We start from the raw sequence: 21512 nt of genomic DNA, 5'->3' as shown, positions 1-21512 counted from the left end.
ATACTCCAATCAAATATTTCCAATCAAAACAGAAATAGTTTTTTTTACCAGGATATGTCTTTGCGACTTTTCTCTAAGTTTTCTTCGATGATTTGCTAGCATTGTTTATTTGTACTAAAACTTGTAGATTTCTTTTAATTAAAACCAGACTGAATGGTATTACGTAGCAAGCTAAGCCTTGTGAAGCCTTGTCATATTTGTTCGAGCTACTTTTAACCAATGATGTATTATGTTGAGAAATGTCTTCTTTGCCGACCCGTTGTTCTTTTTACGAAATCTTACAGACGGAATGTGGATCCAGTAGGGGCACTGACGCACATGTGGTGCTATCAGAGTGCAATGCTAGTATTTCTGCTCATTTAGTGAGCTGTCACTTGTCCCAATGCTTAGATATTACAGAAAGCGAATTGATTTTAGCGAGAGCTGGAATCAGAGGCTTATCATCAACTCATGTCGCATCCATGACCATATGTCCAAAGCACAGGCATCTTTTAGGAAGATTCTGGTGACCACCGAAGTCTTGTCAATACCCGAATCATTCTGGTAAAACTACGAGCGTGGCGGGAAGACACGTTATAAATTGGCAAATGGCCGAAGAAATACACCTTTTATTTGGTATATCTACAGCTGTCGGATCACGTAAGTATTATCTAAAATGTACATGCACTTATCTCTCCCTTTTTTTAGTTTAAAGTTAAGCAAATGTATATCAAGGGCGTAGGATGAGACCCCCCAAACTAAAACGTAAAACTAAAAACTAAACTGAACGTAAAACGCAATGCGGGCTATTTTTTGGTTTGTTTTGGTTTTGGTTTGGCGTTTCGGGGCCCAAACTTGAATTTCGTCCCCCCCCCCCCCCCCCCCCCACTTCCCCCTTTTTTAACGCATTCAAAAGATTAAATAAATTGCAGTTCTTTAATCGGACAACCAGTGATCAACATAATTGCTAGTATAATATACTTAAGTTGAATATAGGCGGATCTTTGCTATAAATGATCTTTTGATTCAGAATTTGTTTTATATATACATAGCTGTGTGTACTTGTTGCCGTAAGAAACATGCTGAGCGTATTCAAGCTAAGAAAAACATAAAGACAGCCCATCTCGATGATCATCAAAGGTTAGTTTACAAGTTGAAATATATCCATTATTTTACAACCGGTTGCTTCCTTTTCCCTTTTTGCCTGACTAAGTAGGAAAGGAACAAATAATACGCGGATTTGCAATCCGCGAGTTAAACGGGGTGTTTCAGTAGTCTTACTAGTCTTGCAAAGATGGGTTACAATGTTGCGTTTTCATTCCCATAAAATTTACATTTGATTCTTTTTGCTAACACTTTAATGTTACTTTTCATTCACTTTTAGAGCCGCAAAATGTTACGCGAATTCGGTGATAAGCACACATACCGCAGATACGAAAACAACTTCTTTCCGTGAAATATCGACGCCTGATTCACCCATGCTCAGTCCATGTTGGACTCCAGGAATTGGCCATACTATGGCATACGGGAACACCAAAAGCAAAGATGTCCTAAATGTTTATAATACAGCGATGGATGACATCGCAAGAAAGATATCTCGTTCCCGAGAACCTTTGGATTTACAGATTAATTCTTGGAATGATGTTAATGTAAATCACCAACAACATTTTATCCAGAAAGCAACTGAAGACTGTATGCTTGTATGCGATGTAATAGCTCCAAACCATGGCCAACAGCTGTTTGAGGCAATGGCGTCTTCTAATCTAGGAAAGCTGCATGACGAAACTAGAGTTGATGACCTAGTGAAAACTCTTATGAACGCATATAAAAATGCTAATAACAGAAACACCAAAACCCAAATCCTCAGTCTGTATGCATACAAGTATTCAATCAGCACTTTAAAGAAAATACACTTGCCGTACGGAAAATTGTCAACGCGTCAAATACACAGAGCAAGATGCCACGCAAAAACCTTAGGACCAGGCACTGTACCTGAAAAGAAGAAGTATCATCGTGAGAGGGTTGACATGAGCAAAATGGACCATTTCATCGAATTCATAAACCGTCCATACTTTTACCAGAACGTGGCATATGGAAGCAGAATCTTGAAACTCGACAATGGGGAAACCATGGAGATGCCGAACGTTGTGCGTACCGTAACGCGGTCGACGATGATAAGCCAGTATACACAGTTCTGCCGAGAGGAAAACTGTGAGCCACTAAGCCGTTCCACGCTATTTAAAGTTTTAGACGTCAGGGAAGCATCTCAGAGAAAATCATTACAAGGCCTAGACAACACTGCTGCAGATGGATCCGCTGGTTTTCACACAGTTGAATTGATAGTTGATAATCTTGAAAAAGGAGGGTTGACAAGAGAATGGTGCATTGACGTAAAGGGAAAGCTAAGAAGTGCAAAACGCTACTTAAAGACTGGTTATCGTGTGCATTGCAAACCAGAGGAGTCCACATGCCCTGACCATTGTCGTAAATTTGCATTAAGTGACGAGAATGACTTCGATTATCAGGAAAAATGTTCACACCAACACTCTGAAGTTTGCAAAGACTGTCGCAATCTTATAGATGTTCTTGATAACATAGAGTGCAAAATACAAAGCTCATTATGGAGCCCTTACAGCAAGGAGCAGCGAGAAGATCTACAGTACGATTTCAAGCAGGCTCGCTCACACATCTTGCAATGGAAGGCTCACATCCTTCGATCTGTTAACCAGGAAGCAGCAAAGCAGGATTGCTTGAAGATAATTACCAACAAACCGAACGCAGCACTTATTGTAATGGACTGGGCAATGAAGTTCCAGCAGCTTAGATACCGTGAAAAGCAGTCCGACTGGTACGGTAAAAGAGGGTTAAGCTGGCACATATCTACAGTTATCTCCAGCGATACGAAGAAGAAAGGTTCTTTAGAACTACAGTCATATGCCCACCTCTTTGATACGTGCCAGCAAGACTGGTTTGCAGTATCTTCAGTTATGGAAAACACACTGAAGGTCATCAAGATCCAGAAACCGCATGTTACCCAGGTTTATCTGCGGTCGGATGAAGCCGGCTGTTATCATAATAACGCTCTAATTGCTGCAGCAAAAGATATCGGCGAGCGAGTAGGTATAGCTGTTTGTCGATACGATTATTCAGAACCACAGTATGGCAAGGATGTTTGCGATCGAATTTTATGCCCGATGAAGACATGCATCCGACGGTACTGCAACGAAGGACATGACATTCTATGTGCAGAGAATATGAGAACAGCACTTTCAGAAAGGCCAGTAAAAGGTACGTCTGCATGTGTCTGCGTAGTAGATGAGGAGAAGGAAACCTTGCAGGTTAAGAAAATAGATGGCTTCAGCAAGTTACATAATATTCAATTTGAGGAGAAAGGCATTCGTGTTTGGAAATCTTACGCAATAGGTCGTGGTAAAGAAATTCCTTTTACGCAGCTAGTCTCACAAAGCCAGGGAAGCACCGATCTCAAGGTCATTAATGACTTTTTCGCTCCTAAAGATACACGAGTATACAAATGCCAGGAGCCTTTACCAGAAAGATCAGATGATGACACGGATTTGGAGCTAGAAATTTTTGAGTGTTCGGAGCCGGGGTGCGTGAAGAGTTTTCAAACCTTTTCAGAGCTCGAATCACATTTGGACATCGGGGACCATTCTTTAAAGGAAAAAAGAAAGGAAACACTATATGATAAACTAAGGAGGGACTGGGTTGAAAGGTTCACCACAGCAGTCAACATCACTGAAGACGAAGCATGCGCTACTATTAACGTTACAAATGACAATAAGTCATCGTCACCAAACTATGCTGTTCAGATGGGCTGGGCCCTATCCAAACCACGAAGTGGATCTTCGAGATTTTCGGATAATGTCAGAAGCTACTTAACTGCAAGGTTTGATATTGGTGAGCAGACAGGACATAAAGCAGACCCTCAAAAGGTTTCTACTGATATGCGGAATGCGAGAGATGAACAAAATAATCGTTTGTTTACAAGAGAGGAATGGTTAACAAAAACACAAATACAAGGTTTCTTTAGTCGCCTCGCAGCTAACAGGAGAAGAAAACAAGGATCTTCTACAACAGAAATTGACCTTGAGTGTAAAGAACTCCTGCAAGAAGACGAAGAATGTGAACGACAAGCACTAATAGCAGAGATTGCTAATGAAATCAAACCACAGCATCCAATATCATACGACGCCTTTAATCTTTGCGAGTGCGTACGAGAAAACAAGTTGTGTAAATTCAACGTGGCAATACTAAAACAAATCTGCCATCATTTTGCCATACCTTTCAAATCGAAAGACAGAAAGAAAGACCTTATTGCAGAGCTTATGTCCTTTATAGAGGAGTGTTCGTGTTTTGTACAGTAAAATATTTTCTGTATAATTACTGTACAAATGTTAATGATATATTTAAAGAAGTGCCACCGAGGAAGGAGCTGAGGAGCAGTACTCCTTGTTACCCCTGCACGTTTCTGTTTGTGTGTATATCATGCTAGCAGGCATTTGGCCAACCTGACATTAGCAGTCTGAAAGCTCATATCGTACGAAGTATTGGCAATAGTTAAAGTTAGTTGTTGTTGATGAAGCTAAAATGTATTTGACAGATTATTATACCTCCAATTTAACATGGTAAACCGTACAAGAAAATGTTTTTATGAGGTGTACAAAAACAGTTATGTGCATAGTCCGGATGTTTTACTCAGCTAGTCTAGTTCCCTTTCTTTAAGATTGATAATGACATATTGTTTATATGAGCTGAACATATGCTTGTGACAGATTCAGTACTGAAATTAGAAGAGTAATTTTGATTAGAAATGGCTCACAGGGAAAAAATAAAACTTCACGCTTTCATGTTGTTTGATGCAAATTTGTGAACCTAATTTGCATATCGTACCAATAAAAAATAAATATCGTTTTAAAAAACGTTTTTAAAATGTTTAAAAAGGCTCAACATGCTTACTTAAAGGCAAAACTGGTATTTAATGACTTGTTTGATATACTCAGTTAGTTTTGGTTCCAAACTTGGTCTTTTTTCATCGCACCGGCAATTATCGGTTTTGCTTAACCTGGCGAAATTTAATGAATTGCCGACTTCTTGTACGGAGCGTAAACAAGAGTACCCACAAATTTTATTTCATAAGTTTGTAGACTGGTGTTAGTGCATTTGAGCTATAATAGACTAAACTCTAGGTTAGGTCCCACTTTCGAGAAAATCGCCTTCAACTGCAGGTATTTTAGCGCCTAACGCGTTTAAGAATTTTAGTATATATATTTAAATAATCATATCTCAGTGAAAATTTTATCAAATTTAATCGTTAAAACTTTTAATTATAACCAAAAGTTATAAAATTCATGTGTAAAAGTTTTCAGTTGATTTAAGTTAGTAAAAAAATTTTGGCGGCGCCCGATATGTACAGCTTAATCGCAGCTTTCCCGACGGTGAATTTGCAAGTTTTGAGGTGTCATCGAAAACCGTCTCATAAAGTACCTAAAAATCCGAATTGATCCAAATAAATGTGATAATTGTTCATTGCATATAATAGTGGACTTTTACTAAGAAAATCAGGAAAATCGGTGATGGGTCAAATTTTGCCTTATCCGTTCTTACGCGGACAGCCTCTTAAACTCCTTGAAGACTCCTTGAAATCCAGGTTTCTTGTTACTTGCATAAAATGAAAATGGTAATGACTTGGAAAGTCAGCCATGTGCAAACACTGTGTAAAACCATGGCATAGTTGGCTGAACAACTCCTTGAAATTGTTTCTTTTTGTTCCTTGAATACTCCTTGAATAGTCCTTGAATTTAAAGTGGTTACCTCGGCACAAACCCTGTTATTATTATTACTGGCCGGGGTGTGTCCAAGTGGACCTCGAGTAGACTCATATGCTTATGTATGGATACTTTCTTTACTTTTAGCTTAATAAGAGTGAAAATAGATGGTTGCGTCCAGCAGAAGTTTTAAAAACATTGAGCGAAGAAGAGAAAAAGCACCACGTAAGTTTATATTTGAGAATTCCCCCATCCCCCCCCTCCCCCCAAGAAAAAAAAACTAAAAAGGGATTAGGTTGTGCTATATGAAAAAAATAAGATAAAATTTGTCATTCCAAACATCATTAAAAAGGAGTCAAAAACAAGAAAAATGAAAGAAAAAAGGAACAAAATAGCTGGTTACAAAACAGACAAACTTCAATTTTACCAAACTTTGAAACAACACCTGGGCTGTTCTTAATTAGGGCACATATAGACCTCTGGGATGATCTAAGTCAGGGCATGGCTAACTCACAGATTGACCCCTTACACAACCTCTGGGATGATCTAAGTCTGGGCATGACTAACCTACAGATAGAGCCCTCTGTGCTGATCAAAGTTAGGTAATGACTAACTCACAGAAAGAGCCCTGAAACAACCTTTGGGCTTAACTAAGTTAGGGTGTTGCTCCAGTGCTGAAAAATAAGGATAGTAACACTACACTTTTGCACATTTTGATCATATGCACATGTAAAATAGAGCTTTAGAAATGTTAAACATTACACAAGATTCTAATCAATATGAATATTTGGTATTCTTTTCTAGGAAATCATTCGTAAATTCCGTGGAATCCTCAATAAACTCACTCCACAGAAGTTCAGTACTCTGATTCAACAAGTCCTAGATCTGGAAATTGATACTCCTGAAAGACTAGAAGAGGTTATTAATATAATTTTTGAAAAGGTATGACTGATGTTTAGATCAATTTTTTCAAACTTGAGACTTGATAATGATGGATAATTAATGATAATGGTCAGGGTTGGTGTTGGTGTTGCTAATCATGATAGGCTGACCATCTTATTGATGATGATGATGATTATGATGATGAAGATGGTGATGGTGACATTGGAGATGGTGATGATGATGGTGACATTGGAGATGGTGATGATGGTGACGTTGGATATGGCGATGATGATGAAGATGATGATGGTGATGTTGGAGATGATGATGATGATGGTGACATTGGTGATGTTGCAGATGATTATGATGATGATGATGGTTATGGTGACGTTGGACATTTTGATGATGATTATGAAAATGATGGTGACGTTGGATATGGTGATGATGATGATGGTGATGTTGGAGAGGATGATGATGATGATGGTGATGTTGGAGATGATGATGATGATGGTGACATTGGTGATGTTGGAGATGATGATGATGATGAAGATGGTGACATTGGTGATGATGATGATGAAGATGGTGATGTTGGAGTTGGAGATGGTGCTGATGATGATAAGCATGATGCTGATGCTAATGAAGAAAATGGTGGAGCTGATGATGATGATGGTGTTACAGTCAAACCACCTCAAGCGTGAACACTTAGAGGTCATTAGTGACTTTATTTTTGGATTCTTGCTTTCATCATTCGAGATGAATCTAACGGTAAAGATGCTAATAGTATTGATAAGGATGATGGTGATGATAATGGTGATAAAATAATTAAATGCATAAACTAGTTAAAAAGTATATGAAAATGTGTGGATGATAAAATTTCTTGTCTTTCACAGGCTATAAGTGAACCCAGTTTTAGCGTAGCATACGCTAACATGTGTAGATGTCTTGTGCCTGTGAGTATATTTCTATTTATAAATACCTACAATGCTCCCATTTTGAGAGAAGTGTTAGGAGAGGCACGGCGCGTAGCAGAGTGCTTCTTGACACTTCCCGAGAGTTCTGTCAATCCCCAAGTGCTTTATGACTCCACACAGCACAACAAGTTTTTTATTTCTTAAAGTGCAAATTACATGAATGACAAGACTGAAAGTGTGCACGTTTGCTGTGTGCACTCATAAAGCATACCCTCCCAACCAATCAGTACGTGAGATTTAGAGCAGTTATTTATAATGATTTATAAGTAATATATACAGTATGAGTGGCCGTGTTTTATCCGATATACGAGCTTGAGGCGTAGCCGAGAGTTTGTATATCGGATACGACACGGACACAAATACTGTAGATTGCTTATCAAACATCTAGGTTAGTTCCTTTGTGTTTCACTAACATTTCCAAAATTAAATTGAATCTGCCCAAGAAAATCCAAGTTAAAGTTTATGCAAATGAACACAATTCTGTATCTGATTTACAGAACTCTTCACTTTCGTGATTTCTGTTGTGTTTTCCTCATGAATTATTAATGAGTTTGATAACTGTTATTTATTGTTTTAATGTTTCAGACCAATGTAAAAGTAGAAACCAAGGATGGCAAAGACACAACTATAACATTCCGTAAAATCCTGTTGAACAAATGTCAGAAAGAATTTGAGAAAGAAAAATCTGACGAAATGGATATTCACAAAAAAATGGAGGAGCTTTTAAAGGAAGGGTTATCAGTAAGTATCTATTTCCTAATTCTCTGTTACTATGGTTTCAGCTGTGATTTTGATGCTTCCTTAGGGAACTTATCATTTCGTTTTGTGGCATTTCAAGATAAAATTGAAGAGGGCATTGCGTCTCACTACAACAATTTTTTCCTGCAAAATTGTCAAAAATAGAACTTATTCGTGATAATGAAATGTTTCCCCTTGACAGACCCTGTGTTATTTCCTATAATCATTTCTTAAGAATATGAGCACATGAATATGGATACAACTCAAAATACAACCTTTTTAGTATTTTGTGGAAGTTCAGAAGAGTGTGACAATCTGGAATCACAACGTTTGAGTATAAATGGTTCTAAACTTGTGTTTGCTAAAGTCAGTAAAATGTGGGATTTGTTCAGGAAAAAGTATGGGAATTTTGTTTTACTAAGTGAGTTGGAACCATGATATACACATACACCTATTTCAATAAACGTTGTCATCGCCAAAGGTGATAGGTGATAGGTCTTTCTGACATGGAAATGGTTTCGTTGAATACAAAGAACATCAAATCAGGCTCAGCACTAAGGTCCATGTCCTTGACGAGAATAAGAAGCATAAATACAAGTCATTCCAGCTATTTTTGGATTTTGCAATGACATCTCTTATTGCCTTGCACCTATTGCCTATCGCCTTTGGCGATGACAACATTTATTGAAATGGATATAGATGCTGTAATTTCCCTCTGCACTACTTAGAACATTTGCAGTTCAAATTTTATGAATTCCACCATTATGATATTACTTTATATCTTGCATGTATATCAATCCTTGGACATTTTTTTCAATTCAGGAAGAAGAGTTGAAACTAAAAAAAGATGAATTAGCACTAGAGGAACAGAAAGGAAGAAGAAGAACTCTTGGAAACATTAGATTTATTGGAGAGTTATTTAAACTCAAGGTATGGAGTTCAATCAAATAAGACAAACCTTTTATTAAGTCCTGAAACAACCTCTGGGATGATCTAAGTCAGGGCATGGCTAACTCAAAGATTGAACCCTGAAACAACCTCTGGGTGATCAAAGTCAGGGCACAGCTAAGTCACAGATTGAACCCTGAAACAACCTCTGGGCTAACCTAAGTCAGGACACTGCTAACTCACAGATTGAACCCTGAAACAACCTCTGGGCTAACCTACGTCAGGACACTGCTAACTCACAGATTGAACCCTGAAACAACCTCTGGGCTGATGTACGTCAGGGCATGGCTAACTCTTAGATTGAACCCTGAAAAAACCTCTGGGCTGATCTAAGTCAGGGCATGGCTAACTCACAGATCAAACCCTAAAACAACCTCTGCGCTGATGTACGTCAGGGCACGGCTAACTCACAGATAAAACCCTGAAACAACCTCTGGGCTGATCTAAGTCAGGGCATGGCTAACTCACAGATCAAACCCTGAAACAACCTCTGGGCTGATCTAAGTTAGGGCATGGCTAACTCACAGATCAAACCCTGAAAAGGCCTCTCAGCTGATCTAAGTCAGGACACTGCTAACTCACAGAGTATGTCATTAAGGGGAATATTTACATTGAACTGATTAAACATACAATTTCATTTTGTTTTTAGATGCTTACAGAAAGTATCATGCATGACTGTATCATTAAGCTGCTCAAAAGTAATGATGAAGAATCATACGAGTGTCTTTGCAAGCTCCTGTCAACTATTGGGAAGGATCTTGATCATCAAAAGGCTAAGGTATTATTAAATATTTGTCATCTTGAATTGGCAGAATGTCTGACTATTTAGCTCAATAATAGAGTTTTTAGAGTTTTTTAGAATTATTATCTTGGAGAAATGTTTTAATCAGTTTTCAGCTAGTACTGAACTGAAAAGAGAAAATTAACATTCTGTGCAAATGAGCTTGGTGTTCGAGGGGTTGGATTTTTCAGAGTCTGGCTGTCTGGCTGGTTGACTGACTGGATGTTTGACTGTGATAAATGACTGACTGCCTTACTGACTGGATTACTCAGTGACTGACTGAACGACTGACTGATTGACAGACTGAGTGGCTGATTGACAGATGAACATGACCGACTATGTGAAAGAATTACTTAAGAATCGCCAAATGAATGAATGACCAATCTGAAAACCAATCCTCTAAGCACTATTTATAATCACAAAAAAAAGGTTTTAAGGTATTAGGATACGAAAAATGACGAATTGCCCGGAAAAAATTTTTCTTTTTAATTTCGTAATTTTAAACTTTTATCTTTCATATGTTTGTGAAATTTCTTGCAATTTTTGATTGGAAAAGCCAAAATTTTGAGAAAAATCGAAATCATGACTTTATCAAGACCGGAAATGTACCGTCGCTCAATATATGCACATCTGTCATGCTCCTTTGTCATTGTAAAAAGATCCTACATTGCGATCATCCAGAACACCAGATAATTTGACAAGTGATGACAAAATGGAAGGCACAAGGTGTTTTGGCCAACACCATCGTGGCTCCCTGCAGCTTCCGGCTCCAAACAAAGAAATGCGTTTTTCTCGAATCTTTTTTTCCGCTTAAACCTCAACTTCAAAAAGCTAAAAGGCCCTTGGATTTCATTCAATTTTTCTAAAATTTGGAGAGTTTATAAAGTAACTCATGATCCAAAAAAGGGTGTCTCCGAATTTTGAAATTTAATTTCTTTCCAAAGTTATGACGCTTTTTACTCTAAACAACACTCCAAAAGCGATCGCTGAACTTTGATCAAAAAGAGCGAGAGATAGAAAACAGATATCAAAAATCTGGGACACCCTTTTGGAGCTTATTATCTCCTGAGTATGTTAAGACATTTTTCGCAAACATAGCTTAAAATGTACGTGTCTGTTAACGTTTTCACTGAGGTATGGTCAAATTTTGCTTCGAGGACAATAATGTTAACAACAACAAAAAAAAATCGTATTTTGAAAATTTCTTCATAAACTATATTTACTCAGCTTTCAGAAAATGTATACTTTGTTCGTGTTATACTATAAAGCCAGCACGTTATTTAAGTTTGCGCGCATAGTGGTCGTAAACGTATCCTAATGCCTTAAATGTACAAACAGATGGTGATGATGGTTATGATGATGATTATGATGATGATTATGATGATGATTATTATAAAAGAGAAATTTACAACTGTATTCAAGAAAAGAATAAAGTTTCCATTATTATTATTATTACTACTATTATTATTATTATTATTAATTTATTAATTTGTTTATATTTTTTGCAGCCAAGAATGGACCAATACTTTGAACAAATGAAAAAAATAATCGAAATGAAAAAGACGTCTTCAAGATGTCGATTCATGCTACAGGATGTGATTGAGCTGCGAGCCAGTAACTGGGTACCTCGACGAGATGACAACAATCCAAAGACTATTGATCAAATTCACAAAGAAGCAGCTGAAGAGGAAAGAAAAGTGATGCTATTAATCCAAAACACAAAAATGCCGCCTAACAAACGGGACAATCCAGGAAAAGGTTGGATTTTAATGTTTTGAGTAATATCCTTTTTTATTCTTCAACTATTCAGATTAGTATAGGAAATCACTCAATCCAATGCTTTGTCTTTTGGTAGGTCGTGATAGTCCCCGATCTGTTAATGAAGAAACATGGACAACTGTACCAGGAAGACAGAGGAATGTAAGTGTGGATCCAAAGAAGTTCCAGGATGTGAAGAAGGTGAGTAAAAAATAAAATGAAAATAAATCGCTGCAAGTCTCATGCAGTTCTGCACTATAGAGCGTTTTCACTCACGTGAAAAGGCAGCCATAAACAATAGAAACTTTCTGCACAGTATTTGCATAAAGATAGAGTTCAATTCATGGAGGATAGAAAATGTATTGTTTTGGTACCCCATAATGGCCGCTGTGACGTCACGTGAAAACGCTCTATTTGGGGGCATGTTTCCCTCACACTACCACTACATTTGATATCCTCTGCACACAACGCTCAACTCACACATTGATTTTTACTTGTTAGCATGATACACTCAATTGAAGAATCGTTGTCGGGTTCAGAAACATAGAACATAAGAGCTGAGACCGAAATGGCACATGGGAAATGACATAATCATATTATAATTTATTCATTTGCACCATCCATGCAGTCGGTTTAGAATGTCAAACGCGTATTAAAAACAGTGGATGATGCCACGGGTCGCCGGTCACAACATGCATCTAATTAACGTACTTCCCATGTGCCATTTCGGTCTCAGCTTTTATGTTCTATGTTTCTGAACCCGACAACGATTCTTCAATTGAGTGTATACATGCAGTATAAAGATACTTAACATTGAAATAACGACTCGTTTTAATTTACATTGTTAATGGTGTGGAACAAAATAGTAATACAATGCTTTCTCATGACACAGCATGGAGTATCCTACTTGCCACTTAAGTTAAAGAATAATTACATCATTCTAGTTAAAGTTTCAGTTATATTATATTTCAGGCAATTTTTGTACTAGTCCCCCTTTAAACTAGAAAGTACAAGTGACTGATAAGATATTCCATGGTGTTTCACTCAAAACCAGTTTACAACTAGTGCCTTATTGCAGGAATATCGATATTCTATCATGTAACAATGGGTAGCCATAACGACGCTCAACTCTGACTAGTTTCCTTGCCGATTTTCTTCATTATACTAATATTAAATATGTTATCTAATAGCGCACAAATGTAGACACAGAGAACATCTCACTTGGCCCAGGAGGGCGTGGCTATGGAGCATGGTCACGTGGCAGTAGTGGTGGATCAGGACCTGCTTCAGGACCAAGTACACCAACTGAGGAACCAAGAGGGAATCGGTATGTCCCAGCATGCAAGAAAACTGATTTTTTAAGAAATGGATCTGGGGGAGGGGAGGGGGGTTAGACTTGTGTAGGAGGGGGGGGGGGGGGGGAGGCAGTAAAAAGTAGTCTTTTTAAAGTCTTTTATGGATATCTAGTCTGCAGGCAGTAACTGTTTTTCTGGTCACTGTCCAGCAGAATGTGCATTCACTGATGTGCTTTAGCTATTATGTCCTTAGTTTTGAGTCTGTACCCCCAGGGGAGGGGGCTGGGAAGTGTATTTGCCGTACACAATCCTTACATTTCAAACTTGCTCTTGGATCTTGACCTCTCAAAAAGATGATTTCTGACATCAAACTGCATATCAAATATATTTTGTTTCATATGTTAATGGCTTTTATTTTTGTAGATTTTCTGCTTTGGGAGGAGAAGGCAGAAGAGGTCCTGTTGCATCAAGGTTTGTGAATACAATGTTTCATTTACTATGATTATTCTTTGATTTGCTATTTTGAAAAGAAGATATAAAACAGTTTTCCGTTTCAGATACTCTGATCTAAACATTGATTGGGATGCCGAAAGAACACTTGGGAAGCAGGAAAGGACTCTGCTAAGAGTTATGATTTCCTATGCTTTTCTTGTGTTCTATCAGCATCCCACCTGTTTAGATCAGAGTATCTAAAACGGAAAGCTGTTTAATATTTCTTAATTATAAGATGGTAAAGACAAAGAATATGGTCTATTATGATAAACTCCTACTCTTGTCATTGTTGTAAATAATGACAAGATAAAATATAATTGAACAATGAAGATATAGAAATATAGATAAGTTATAGTGCTTGGAAACGAGGTTATTCCGGGCGATTAATTTCCGACCTCGCTGGGAATCGAACCCACGATAGTACAATTCTGAAGGTCATGGGTTCGATTCCCAGCGAGGTCAGAAATTAATTTAATTCCAAGGGCTTTCACCCGGAATAACCTCATTTCCAAGCACTATAACTTATCTATATTTCTATATCTTCATGTATTTCATAAGTGCTATGTGGTCCACATATTCTCATAATTGAACAATGCTATTTTTAGACAAGGCACTGGTGCTGGCCGCCAAGAGCCTCGTAGCCAAGGATCAACTGGAAGACGCCCAACAACTGAACGTGAAAAGGCAATGGAAGCTGTGAGAAACATTGTACAAACAAAGGTACAGTAGTGGAAGCCTGAAATTTGGAACATGATGTAAAAATGGATGGTGTGGCAACGGGGCAAAAAGAGAAGCCTTATACTGCTGGTTGCTCAAATTTAGTAGTTCAAGGCTTGAAATAGCGGCCTGCCAATGGTCAAATGACAGGCCAATTTCCGGTTTGGCAGGCAAAAATAATGATGTGCTGCCAAATGAATGATAAAATGGCATGCAAAATTTACTGGAATGGCCTCCTTTTACCATGCTCTTTTACCATGTCAGGCTAATGAAAATTCCTATTTCAATCCCTGTGGTTCTAATTACCTTGGGGGTGTCCTGGCTGTAATTTTAACTAGGTATTTTGCAATGTCTCAATGACCCGGTTGTCCTCTTAAGGTTTTTTTTCAGTTATGAATATTCATGTTATTAGTTTCTTGAAATGGCAGTATCATTACTGTTTTTGTGACCCTGCTAGCAGAGCCTATTTTCCTTTTGTTTTGGTTGAGAGAGAAAAATTGACTCTGCCAATGTAGGTCGTTATTTCTGTCGCGCATGTGTGGGGTAACTTGGCAACGCTCTCATGATTTTGACAGCCGCTCTCGTCAAACAATGTTTGGCGCCACGGTGTGTTACATTTGCTCATGCGCACTACATGTAATCGGTTAAAAACCGGTTTTAAAACTGTGTATAGTAGTAATAAATTATGCGTTCGGTGTATATATGTTTTAAAACTGGTTTTGTTCGTCCACAATCGTGGACGGCAGTGCATCAAAGGAAACGCTCTGCATGGCCAGAGTCTCCTTCCTCCCCGCCAGAAAGAAGGGAGAGAAAGAGAAGAGAGACTCTGCTAGCAGGGAATGTATTTGTTTACTTGACACTTGAAAAGCCACCCCCTCTGAAAATATGTTCAATAAATATCTTATTGATGCAGCAACCAGCCAAACCAGATGAACAACAAACTGCTGAACCAGAAGAGGAAGAAGAGGAGATAGAGGTAGAGCAAGAAACACGTCCACCTGCTGCGCCATCACCTCCTACAAGTAAAGAACTAACAGCAGAGGAAGTAGAGGCTAAAGCAACTGGTCTTATTGATGAGTACCATAACATCAAAGACCTAGAGGTTAGTCATTCCTGTGCAAAGGATTTCATACACTAAGGCTCAGGTTAAACGTAAGCTTCATATAAGTCAACCTAATAAGCCTTTTCATAGTTTAAGGATCGATTCCACTGCGCATGCGATTTTATCCTGAATTTCTCACCTTCTTTTGTATAAACCTTCTTTTGTTCTTAATTAAACAAAAGAAGGTGAGAAATTCGGGATAAAATCGCATGCGCAGTGGAATCAATTCTTAAACTATGAAAAGGCTAATTGCCATATTTCACTATGACGCTATATCAAAACAATCTATCGTTTAGATGCAAAGGATCATGGTCGTTGGATGGGGTCAAATCAACGCAAATTCACCGAAAATTGTTCTAAAACCCGTATCAATCCAAATTTTGTTGAATTTTCTATTGGATTAGGCGATTCTATCCCCCACATAAAAAAAAGCAGTGACGTCATAGTGAAATAGGGCAGTTTAAACAGTGAATAACTAGGGGGTCTTCTTTGATGTTATTCGTTTCTGCTCTTGTGAAGTTCCACTTTTGACCTTAGTCTAATGGTGGTATTGTCGCACCTATTCATTATTATTATTATTATCATTATTAATATTATTATAATTAATTGCAGGAAGCAATAAATTGCGTTAAAGACATTAACACTCCTGACATGCTCTACAAGCTTGTGTACATTGCTTTGAATCATTCTATGGAGAAACATTCATCAGAAAGAGTACTTACAGCCAAGCTGATGCATGCGTTACTCAAGAATAAAATTATTACAGAAGAAAGCTATATTAAAGGGTAAGTAAAGCCTTCACATTTTATTGATACCGTGAAACAACCTCTAATCTGTTCAAAGTCAGGGCATGGCTAACTCACAGATCAATCCCTGAAACAACCTCTAGGCTGATCTAAGTCAGGGCATGGCTAACTCACAGATCAATCCCTGAAACAACCTCTGGGCTGATCTAAGTCAGGGCATGGCTAACTCGCAGATCAATCCCTGAAGCAATCTCTGGGCCAATCAAAGTCATGGCTCGGCTAACTCTCAATTCAAGCCCTGGACATAGCTAACTCATAGATTGAATTGAACTTTAGCCTATTAGATTTTGAGGAGGGGAAAAAAGCAGATAACCCAGAGAAAAATCACTAATTCAAGGGACAGACCTAACAAGCTCTACGAACTGTGATGCGGAGTCCAGGAATTGAACTCAAGACCCTAAAGATCACACCAATCAAGACATGGAGAAATCTTTTGGGAGTTGAACTACAATAGGCTCAAAAGATGATGAGGATTAATAAGATCTCAAGTGCCTATTGGAACATTATTCAATGTTTGCACACCTCAAGACCAATCATGTGTCACAGGGGTAAAAAATGGTGATTGGGATTTTAGGGCTTAAAATAACATGCAGTCAGACCAGCCAAATTTGTTTTATATGGTCATATCTCATTTCTGGCTCAACGTTACTGGTCAAAATGACCAGCAAAGCAATATCTGACTGGAAAAGTTCTAATTCCAGGCAGACATTGTACGATGTCCAGCTGTTATTTTTTAGTCCCGGGATTTTAATGTCCACTCTTCTCCATCTATTTATAGGTTAGAAGAAGTACTAGAATTTGCTGAGGACATGGAAATTGACATTCCTCACATCTGGAAATATCTTGGAGAAATTACAGGAACTACCATTATAGATAATGTATTATCCTTGACCAGTCTGAACAAGTCAATAGAAAAACATGTCAGAGACAAAGAAAAAGCTGCTAAATTGATGGCAGAAGTTTTAATATCTGCTCGCAGTAGAACGGTAAGCTATCATCTGATATAATCTCAATTGAAGAATCATTGTCGGGTTCAGAAACGTAGAACATAAAGCTGAGACTGAGATGGCACATGAGAAATGACATAATTATATTATAATTTATTCATTTGCGTCATTCATGCAGTCGGTTTAGAATGGCAAACGCGTATTAAAAACAGTGGATGATGCCACGGGTCGCCGGACACAGCATGTATCTAATTAACGTACTTCCCATGTGTGCCATTTCGGTCTCAGCTTCTATGTTCTATGTTTCTGAACCCGACAACGATTCAATTGAGTGCATATAGCAATACCAAAAGAATTGATGTACTATATTAAGAGAATGACACGTGGTCTGAAATGGGAAAACACGGTCAAGCTGAAAAGGTCTATTAAATTTAGACTGATTTAGCAAAAATGTGTCATATTAAGCAGAGTCCTGCTTTTAAAAATCCCTTTTACTGGTTTCCAGCAAATCATTATTATCATTGTTTGTTTCAGGATCCTGCAGAAATCGACCAGCTATGGTCCCAATCTGGACTTTCCTTCAGCAACTTCTTTCCTTCTAAAGAAGAGGAGTTGCAGTTCCTTAAGAGTAATGTAAGTTGATAGAACCTGTTTTATTGCTTGGTGTTGATCAGGTGAATACATCCCTTAACCATTGCCTATAGACCCTTGCAGTACTTCGGAATGCAGATCAATGGAGGCTTTGCATCATCACATGATGGCAGCCATGACAGGAGGCACAACAATAGAGTCTTTTCCCACTGAGAAACTGATTTCTTTCTTATGTAAATCAGATTAGACCAGATTCAATTGTTCCTGCCTCCTGTCATGGCTGCCATCACGTGATGGTGCAAAGCCTCTACAGACTTCTTTAGCTTCGTTGTTTGTTGTGCACATTTCAGACCATGTGATGCCGGTCTTGGGAGTTGATTCTTTCATGTGTGAATATTTTAGCATGTTCGTCTTTAAAAAAAACAATTCTCAAGGGAATGTCATGATCTGAAATGGGCAATTGGCATACGAAACAAAGAGGCCTATTTGGAGGACATAACAATAGGTTTCCAATTCTCAGAAAATTAAATTTCTTTCGTTTTTGTCCTCCAAATTGAGCTGCTCACATGCAAGGGGTCTGTAGACACTTTTCAGCCTGATTGTTTTAGAACATGTATCATTCCCTTGAGTGTCATTTCATTCTTACCGTTAGCACTAACACAACAACATGGATTCGACTTAAATAAAGAACCTTGTTCCCAAGAGAATAGAAAGAAACCCAAACAGCAGTCATGTTGGTGTACCCTGAAATTGAACTTTATTCTTATGCAGAAAACCGTGCAGAATGTTTCTTTTGTGTGATACACCAACATGGCTGACAATACTCAATACAACATTTCCCGTATTTTTTCTTTTAGAAATTAGAATCATTAGCTAGTGACTGCAATAGCACAAGCTCACAAAGCTCAAAGCCACACGCATCCAAGGTCCAAGAAGAACTTCGGAATTTAATTTTGGTTGAAAAATGCAATAATGAAGACGTCTTCAAATGGATCGACGTAAGTACTCGAGACTTGCCTTGTATTTCACTGCTGTGATCAATTCGCTTTGGTTAGATTACTCATAGTCTACTCTGCAGTCGTTATTAGTTCCGGCCCCAGACCCTCACGTGCCGTGGGGATCTGGGACTAAATGTAATGGCAGTTGCGGAGCAGTCTAGATTACTTAAAGTTAATTCTGTTGGTTGACTTTGAATCTCTTAACACAGGACAATGTGAGTGACCCTAAGGATCCAAAGTTTATTCGTACCCTCGTGACTGTCGTTTGCGAAGGCTGCAAAAAAGGTAACGTAACGTGATAGTCAACCAGTTGTGAAAGCTAAGCGCGCAAGGACACGTTTAATGGGTCTTCCTCTGTGGAAAGGGGGATACGGGGCGATATAGCCTTCTCTCCTTTTGCAAATACCCACAAAAGTTTTATTTATTCTTGTATATATTTTTCTACCATAATTTCAATTTTTTATAGCACGCCCTATTTGGGGGGTTGTTCTGCGATCCTTTGGTTATAGAAGAAGTGGTACATAATATTTTGAGATATCTAACAGTCGTCCCTTTTATTTTCTGTAGATGACGATTCCTGTGATATAATCTTTAAACAAAGAAGTCCTCTTTTACAGAAGTACATTGACAATAACAGGTCGTTGGAGCTACAAGCTCTATTCTCTTTACAGGCATTATCAGTAAGCCTTGATCATCCACCGGGTAAGAGAAAACACTATCGTCCTCGAGTTTCGTACCGCAAACCAGCTGAAGATGCATATTCTATTTTTTTAAAGTCCCGCTAGAAATCAATCCATTAAGGGTATTCGCAATTTTATTTCCGCTGTAACGAAATTGCTCCATTCCACTTTTTTTCCATTACAGACCACATTTCATTCCTTAGAGTATCATTTCTTTGTTTAATGGTTGTGCACGAGAAGACACGTGATGCAACTTAAACAAAGAATCTTATTCTCCAGAAAATGACGTGTGGTCTTAAATGGGAAAACGTTAGGCCCAAGGTAAAGAGGTCTGTTCCATCTATCCATCCATGAATGCAATGCAACTCAAAACAAATATGAATTGTATTCTCAAGAGTGACACGTGGTCTGAAAAGGGAAAATATTCTGCCTAGGTCAGGTGGATAAAGTCCATTCCATCCTACTAGGGACCCATTTCTATTCGGCGTAGGGTACCAAGCTATTTATGTGTGGATTGGAAAAAAAAGAAAGGATATTCTATAAGGTTTGTCAGCCCATATCAACATGGTTAGAGTTAAGTCCTTGAACGCAGTAATATTTTCAAAAGCAAATTTTACGACCCCTGTTCGTAAAAATGCATGGTCGCGATCCTTGACTTCTCTGTTGTAATCTACCCCGCCCCGACCTCGCAAAAGGAAGGAAGGAAGGAAGGAAGGAAGGAAGGAAGGAAGGAAGGAAGGAAGGAAGGAAGAAAGAAAGAAAGAAAGAAAGAAAGAAAGAGAGAGAGAGAGAGAGAGAAAGAAAAAAGGAAATTACTATTTTAAGTTAAAGGTTGTCATTTTTGGTGCCCAATTTCCCCCTTTTGTCTAACATATTTTTCTCATCTCTGTCTAAAAGGATTTCTCAAGTCATTCTTCAACGCACTCTACGATGAGGAAATAATCTCAGAAGATGCGTTTTTTGACTGGGAGAAGGACGACAGTCCAAGCGAAAGCCAAGGCAAGGGCACAGCAAAGTCTTCGACGGTACATTTTTTCGAATGGTTGAGATCTGCCGAAGAAGAAAAACCAGGGGAAAGTTGAATGGGATGAATAAATGCATGACATACGTGCTTTTCCTCCCAGCAAAATCCAAATCAATTCACAATAGCTTGGCTTTGAGTCGAGTAACTGGAAAAAAGATGTTGCCCTAATCATTGTCCAGGAAAAAAAGTGCCTCATGCCAAGCTTTGATATTAGAAGACTTCGAATATCGGAGTTCACAAGACTTTGTTCCCAAGAGGACACAATGCAACATTCACAGAGAATTAAAGAAATAATGTGAATGAAAAAATGAACATGAATTAGAAGAGCTTACAGAATTTCCTGCGAATCAAATGTCTCGTCATGTGAATAAGATATTGATGGTAGTATTTTGCGTACGAACTTGTGAGCTGATATTGCAAAAAGTTGTTAAAGTGCAGTGATTTAACAGATCCCAGAGATCGCAATGATATAGTAATATGAATCTGCACCTTTAGATGGTTAGGAAGATTCCCTAAAAATGTGTCCCCTTCTAGTTAAAATAAAACGTACATGTAAATGAAGGGGCCAATCGATTGAAATTAAAGATTCTACAAAGACAAAGATGTTGTTACTGTTTTGTGTAAATACTTCGTTGCTCTTGAGATGATAAATCTCATAAATCTGTTATCTATAGTGCCAGAAAATGTCTCATTGTTCAGTCCGTTGAAGACAAATGGAAAGGAAATTAAGGTAGCTTTAGAGCGAATATTTAGGAGTTCTTTGATAAGCCTTTTCATAGTTTAAGAATCGATTCCACTGCGCATGCGATTTTATCCCAAATTTCTCACCTTCTTTTGCTTGAGTAAGAACAAAAGAAGGTTTAGACAAAAGGTGAGAAGTTCGGGATAAAATCGCATGCGCAGTGGAATCGATTCTTAAACTATGAAAAGGCCTATTGCCCTAATTCACTATGACATCACATCAAAACGCAAAGGACCATTGTCGTCGGACGGGGTCAAATCAACGCAAATTCACCGAAA

General features: G+C 38.2%; 3 protein-coding genes across 4 annotated transcripts in view; all 3 read left to right on the top strand.

The window, feature by feature from the left end:
* LOC116289948 (eukaryotic translation initiation factor 4 gamma 3) overlaps window positions 1-21093 on the top strand; it is a 46325-nt gene extending 25232 nt beyond the window's left edge. For both annotated transcript variants that reach the window (XM_089030009.1, XM_089030007.1), the window contains exons 12-30: window positions 5913-5990; window positions 6570-6707; window positions 7535-7594; window positions 8201-8356; window positions 9176-9283; window positions 9951-10079; window positions 11591-11840; window positions 11938-12041; window positions 13031-13167; window positions 13559-13606; window positions 14233-14347; window positions 15258-15446; window positions 16059-16231; window positions 17031-17238; window positions 17734-17832; window positions 18648-18788; window positions 18998-19073; window positions 19356-19490; window positions 20366-21093. In XM_089030009.1, the coding sequence (XP_088886135.1) occupies window positions 5913-5990; window positions 6570-6707; window positions 7535-7594; window positions 8201-8356; window positions 9176-9283; window positions 9951-10079; window positions 11591-11840; window positions 11938-12041; window positions 13031-13167; window positions 13559-13606; window positions 14233-14347; window positions 15258-15446; window positions 16059-16231; window positions 17031-17238; window positions 17734-17832; window positions 18648-18788; window positions 18998-19073; window positions 19356-19490; window positions 20366-20550 (2529 nt within the window). In that variant the 3' untranslated portion in view covers window positions 20551-21093. The remainder of the gene's footprint in view (window positions 1-5912; window positions 5991-6569; window positions 6708-7534; window positions 7595-8200; window positions 8357-9175; window positions 9284-9950; window positions 10080-11590; window positions 11841-11937; window positions 12042-13030; window positions 13168-13558; window positions 13607-14232; window positions 14348-15257; window positions 15447-16058; window positions 16232-17030; window positions 17239-17733; window positions 17833-18647; window positions 18789-18997; window positions 19074-19355; window positions 19491-20365) is intronic.
* On the top strand, window positions 155-3099 carry LOC148911276 (uncharacterized). The gene is made up of 4 exons (XM_089029876.1): window positions 155-639; window positions 1032-1119; window positions 1364-3017; window positions 3076-3099. The coding sequence occupies exons 1-4, from the start codon at window positions 588-590 to the stop codon at window positions 3097-3099; spliced, it is 1818 nt and encodes a 605-aa protein (XP_088886002.1). The 5' UTR covers window positions 155-587.
* On the top strand, window positions 3009-4373 carry LOC116287200 (uncharacterized). Its single transcript, XM_089030010.1, has one exon. It carries the CDS (start codon window positions 3174-3176, stop codon window positions 4362-4364), a length of 1191 nt encoding a protein of 396 aa, XP_088886136.1. The 5' UTR covers window positions 3009-3173; the 3' UTR covers window positions 4365-4373.
* Window positions 21094-21512: the final 419 nt, after the last annotated feature.

Source organism: Actinia tenebrosa, unplaced genomic scaffold, assembly GCF_029948245.1.
Source record: "Actinia tenebrosa isolate PJP-AT-01 unplaced genomic scaffold, QUT_ActTen_1.0 PGA_scaffold14__42_contigs__length_11649687, whole genome shotgun sequence".
Lineage (NCBI taxonomy): Eukaryota > Metazoa > Cnidaria > Anthozoa > Actiniaria > Actiniidae > Actinia > Actinia tenebrosa.
This window is presented reverse-complemented; position numbering and strand designations above follow the sequence as displayed.

Bases quoted from the DNA above. Each gene is read 5' to 3' on its own strand.
- LOC148911276 (XM_089029876.1), top strand. From the start codon at position 588: ATGGCCGAAGAAATACACCTTTTATTTGGTATATCTACAGCTGTCGGA. The intron at 1,120-1,363 runs GTTAGTTTACAA...ATTCACTTTTAG, and splicing joins CATCTCGATGATCATCAAAG to AGCCGCAAAATGTTACGCGA. The intron at 3,018-3,075 runs GTTTATCTGCGG...TAATTGCTGCAG, and splicing joins AGAAACCGCATGTTACCCAG to CAAAAGATATCGGCGAGCGA.
- LOC116287200 (XM_089030010.1), top strand. From the start codon at position 3,174: ATGAAGACATGCATCCGACGGTACTGCAACGAAGGACATGACATTCTA.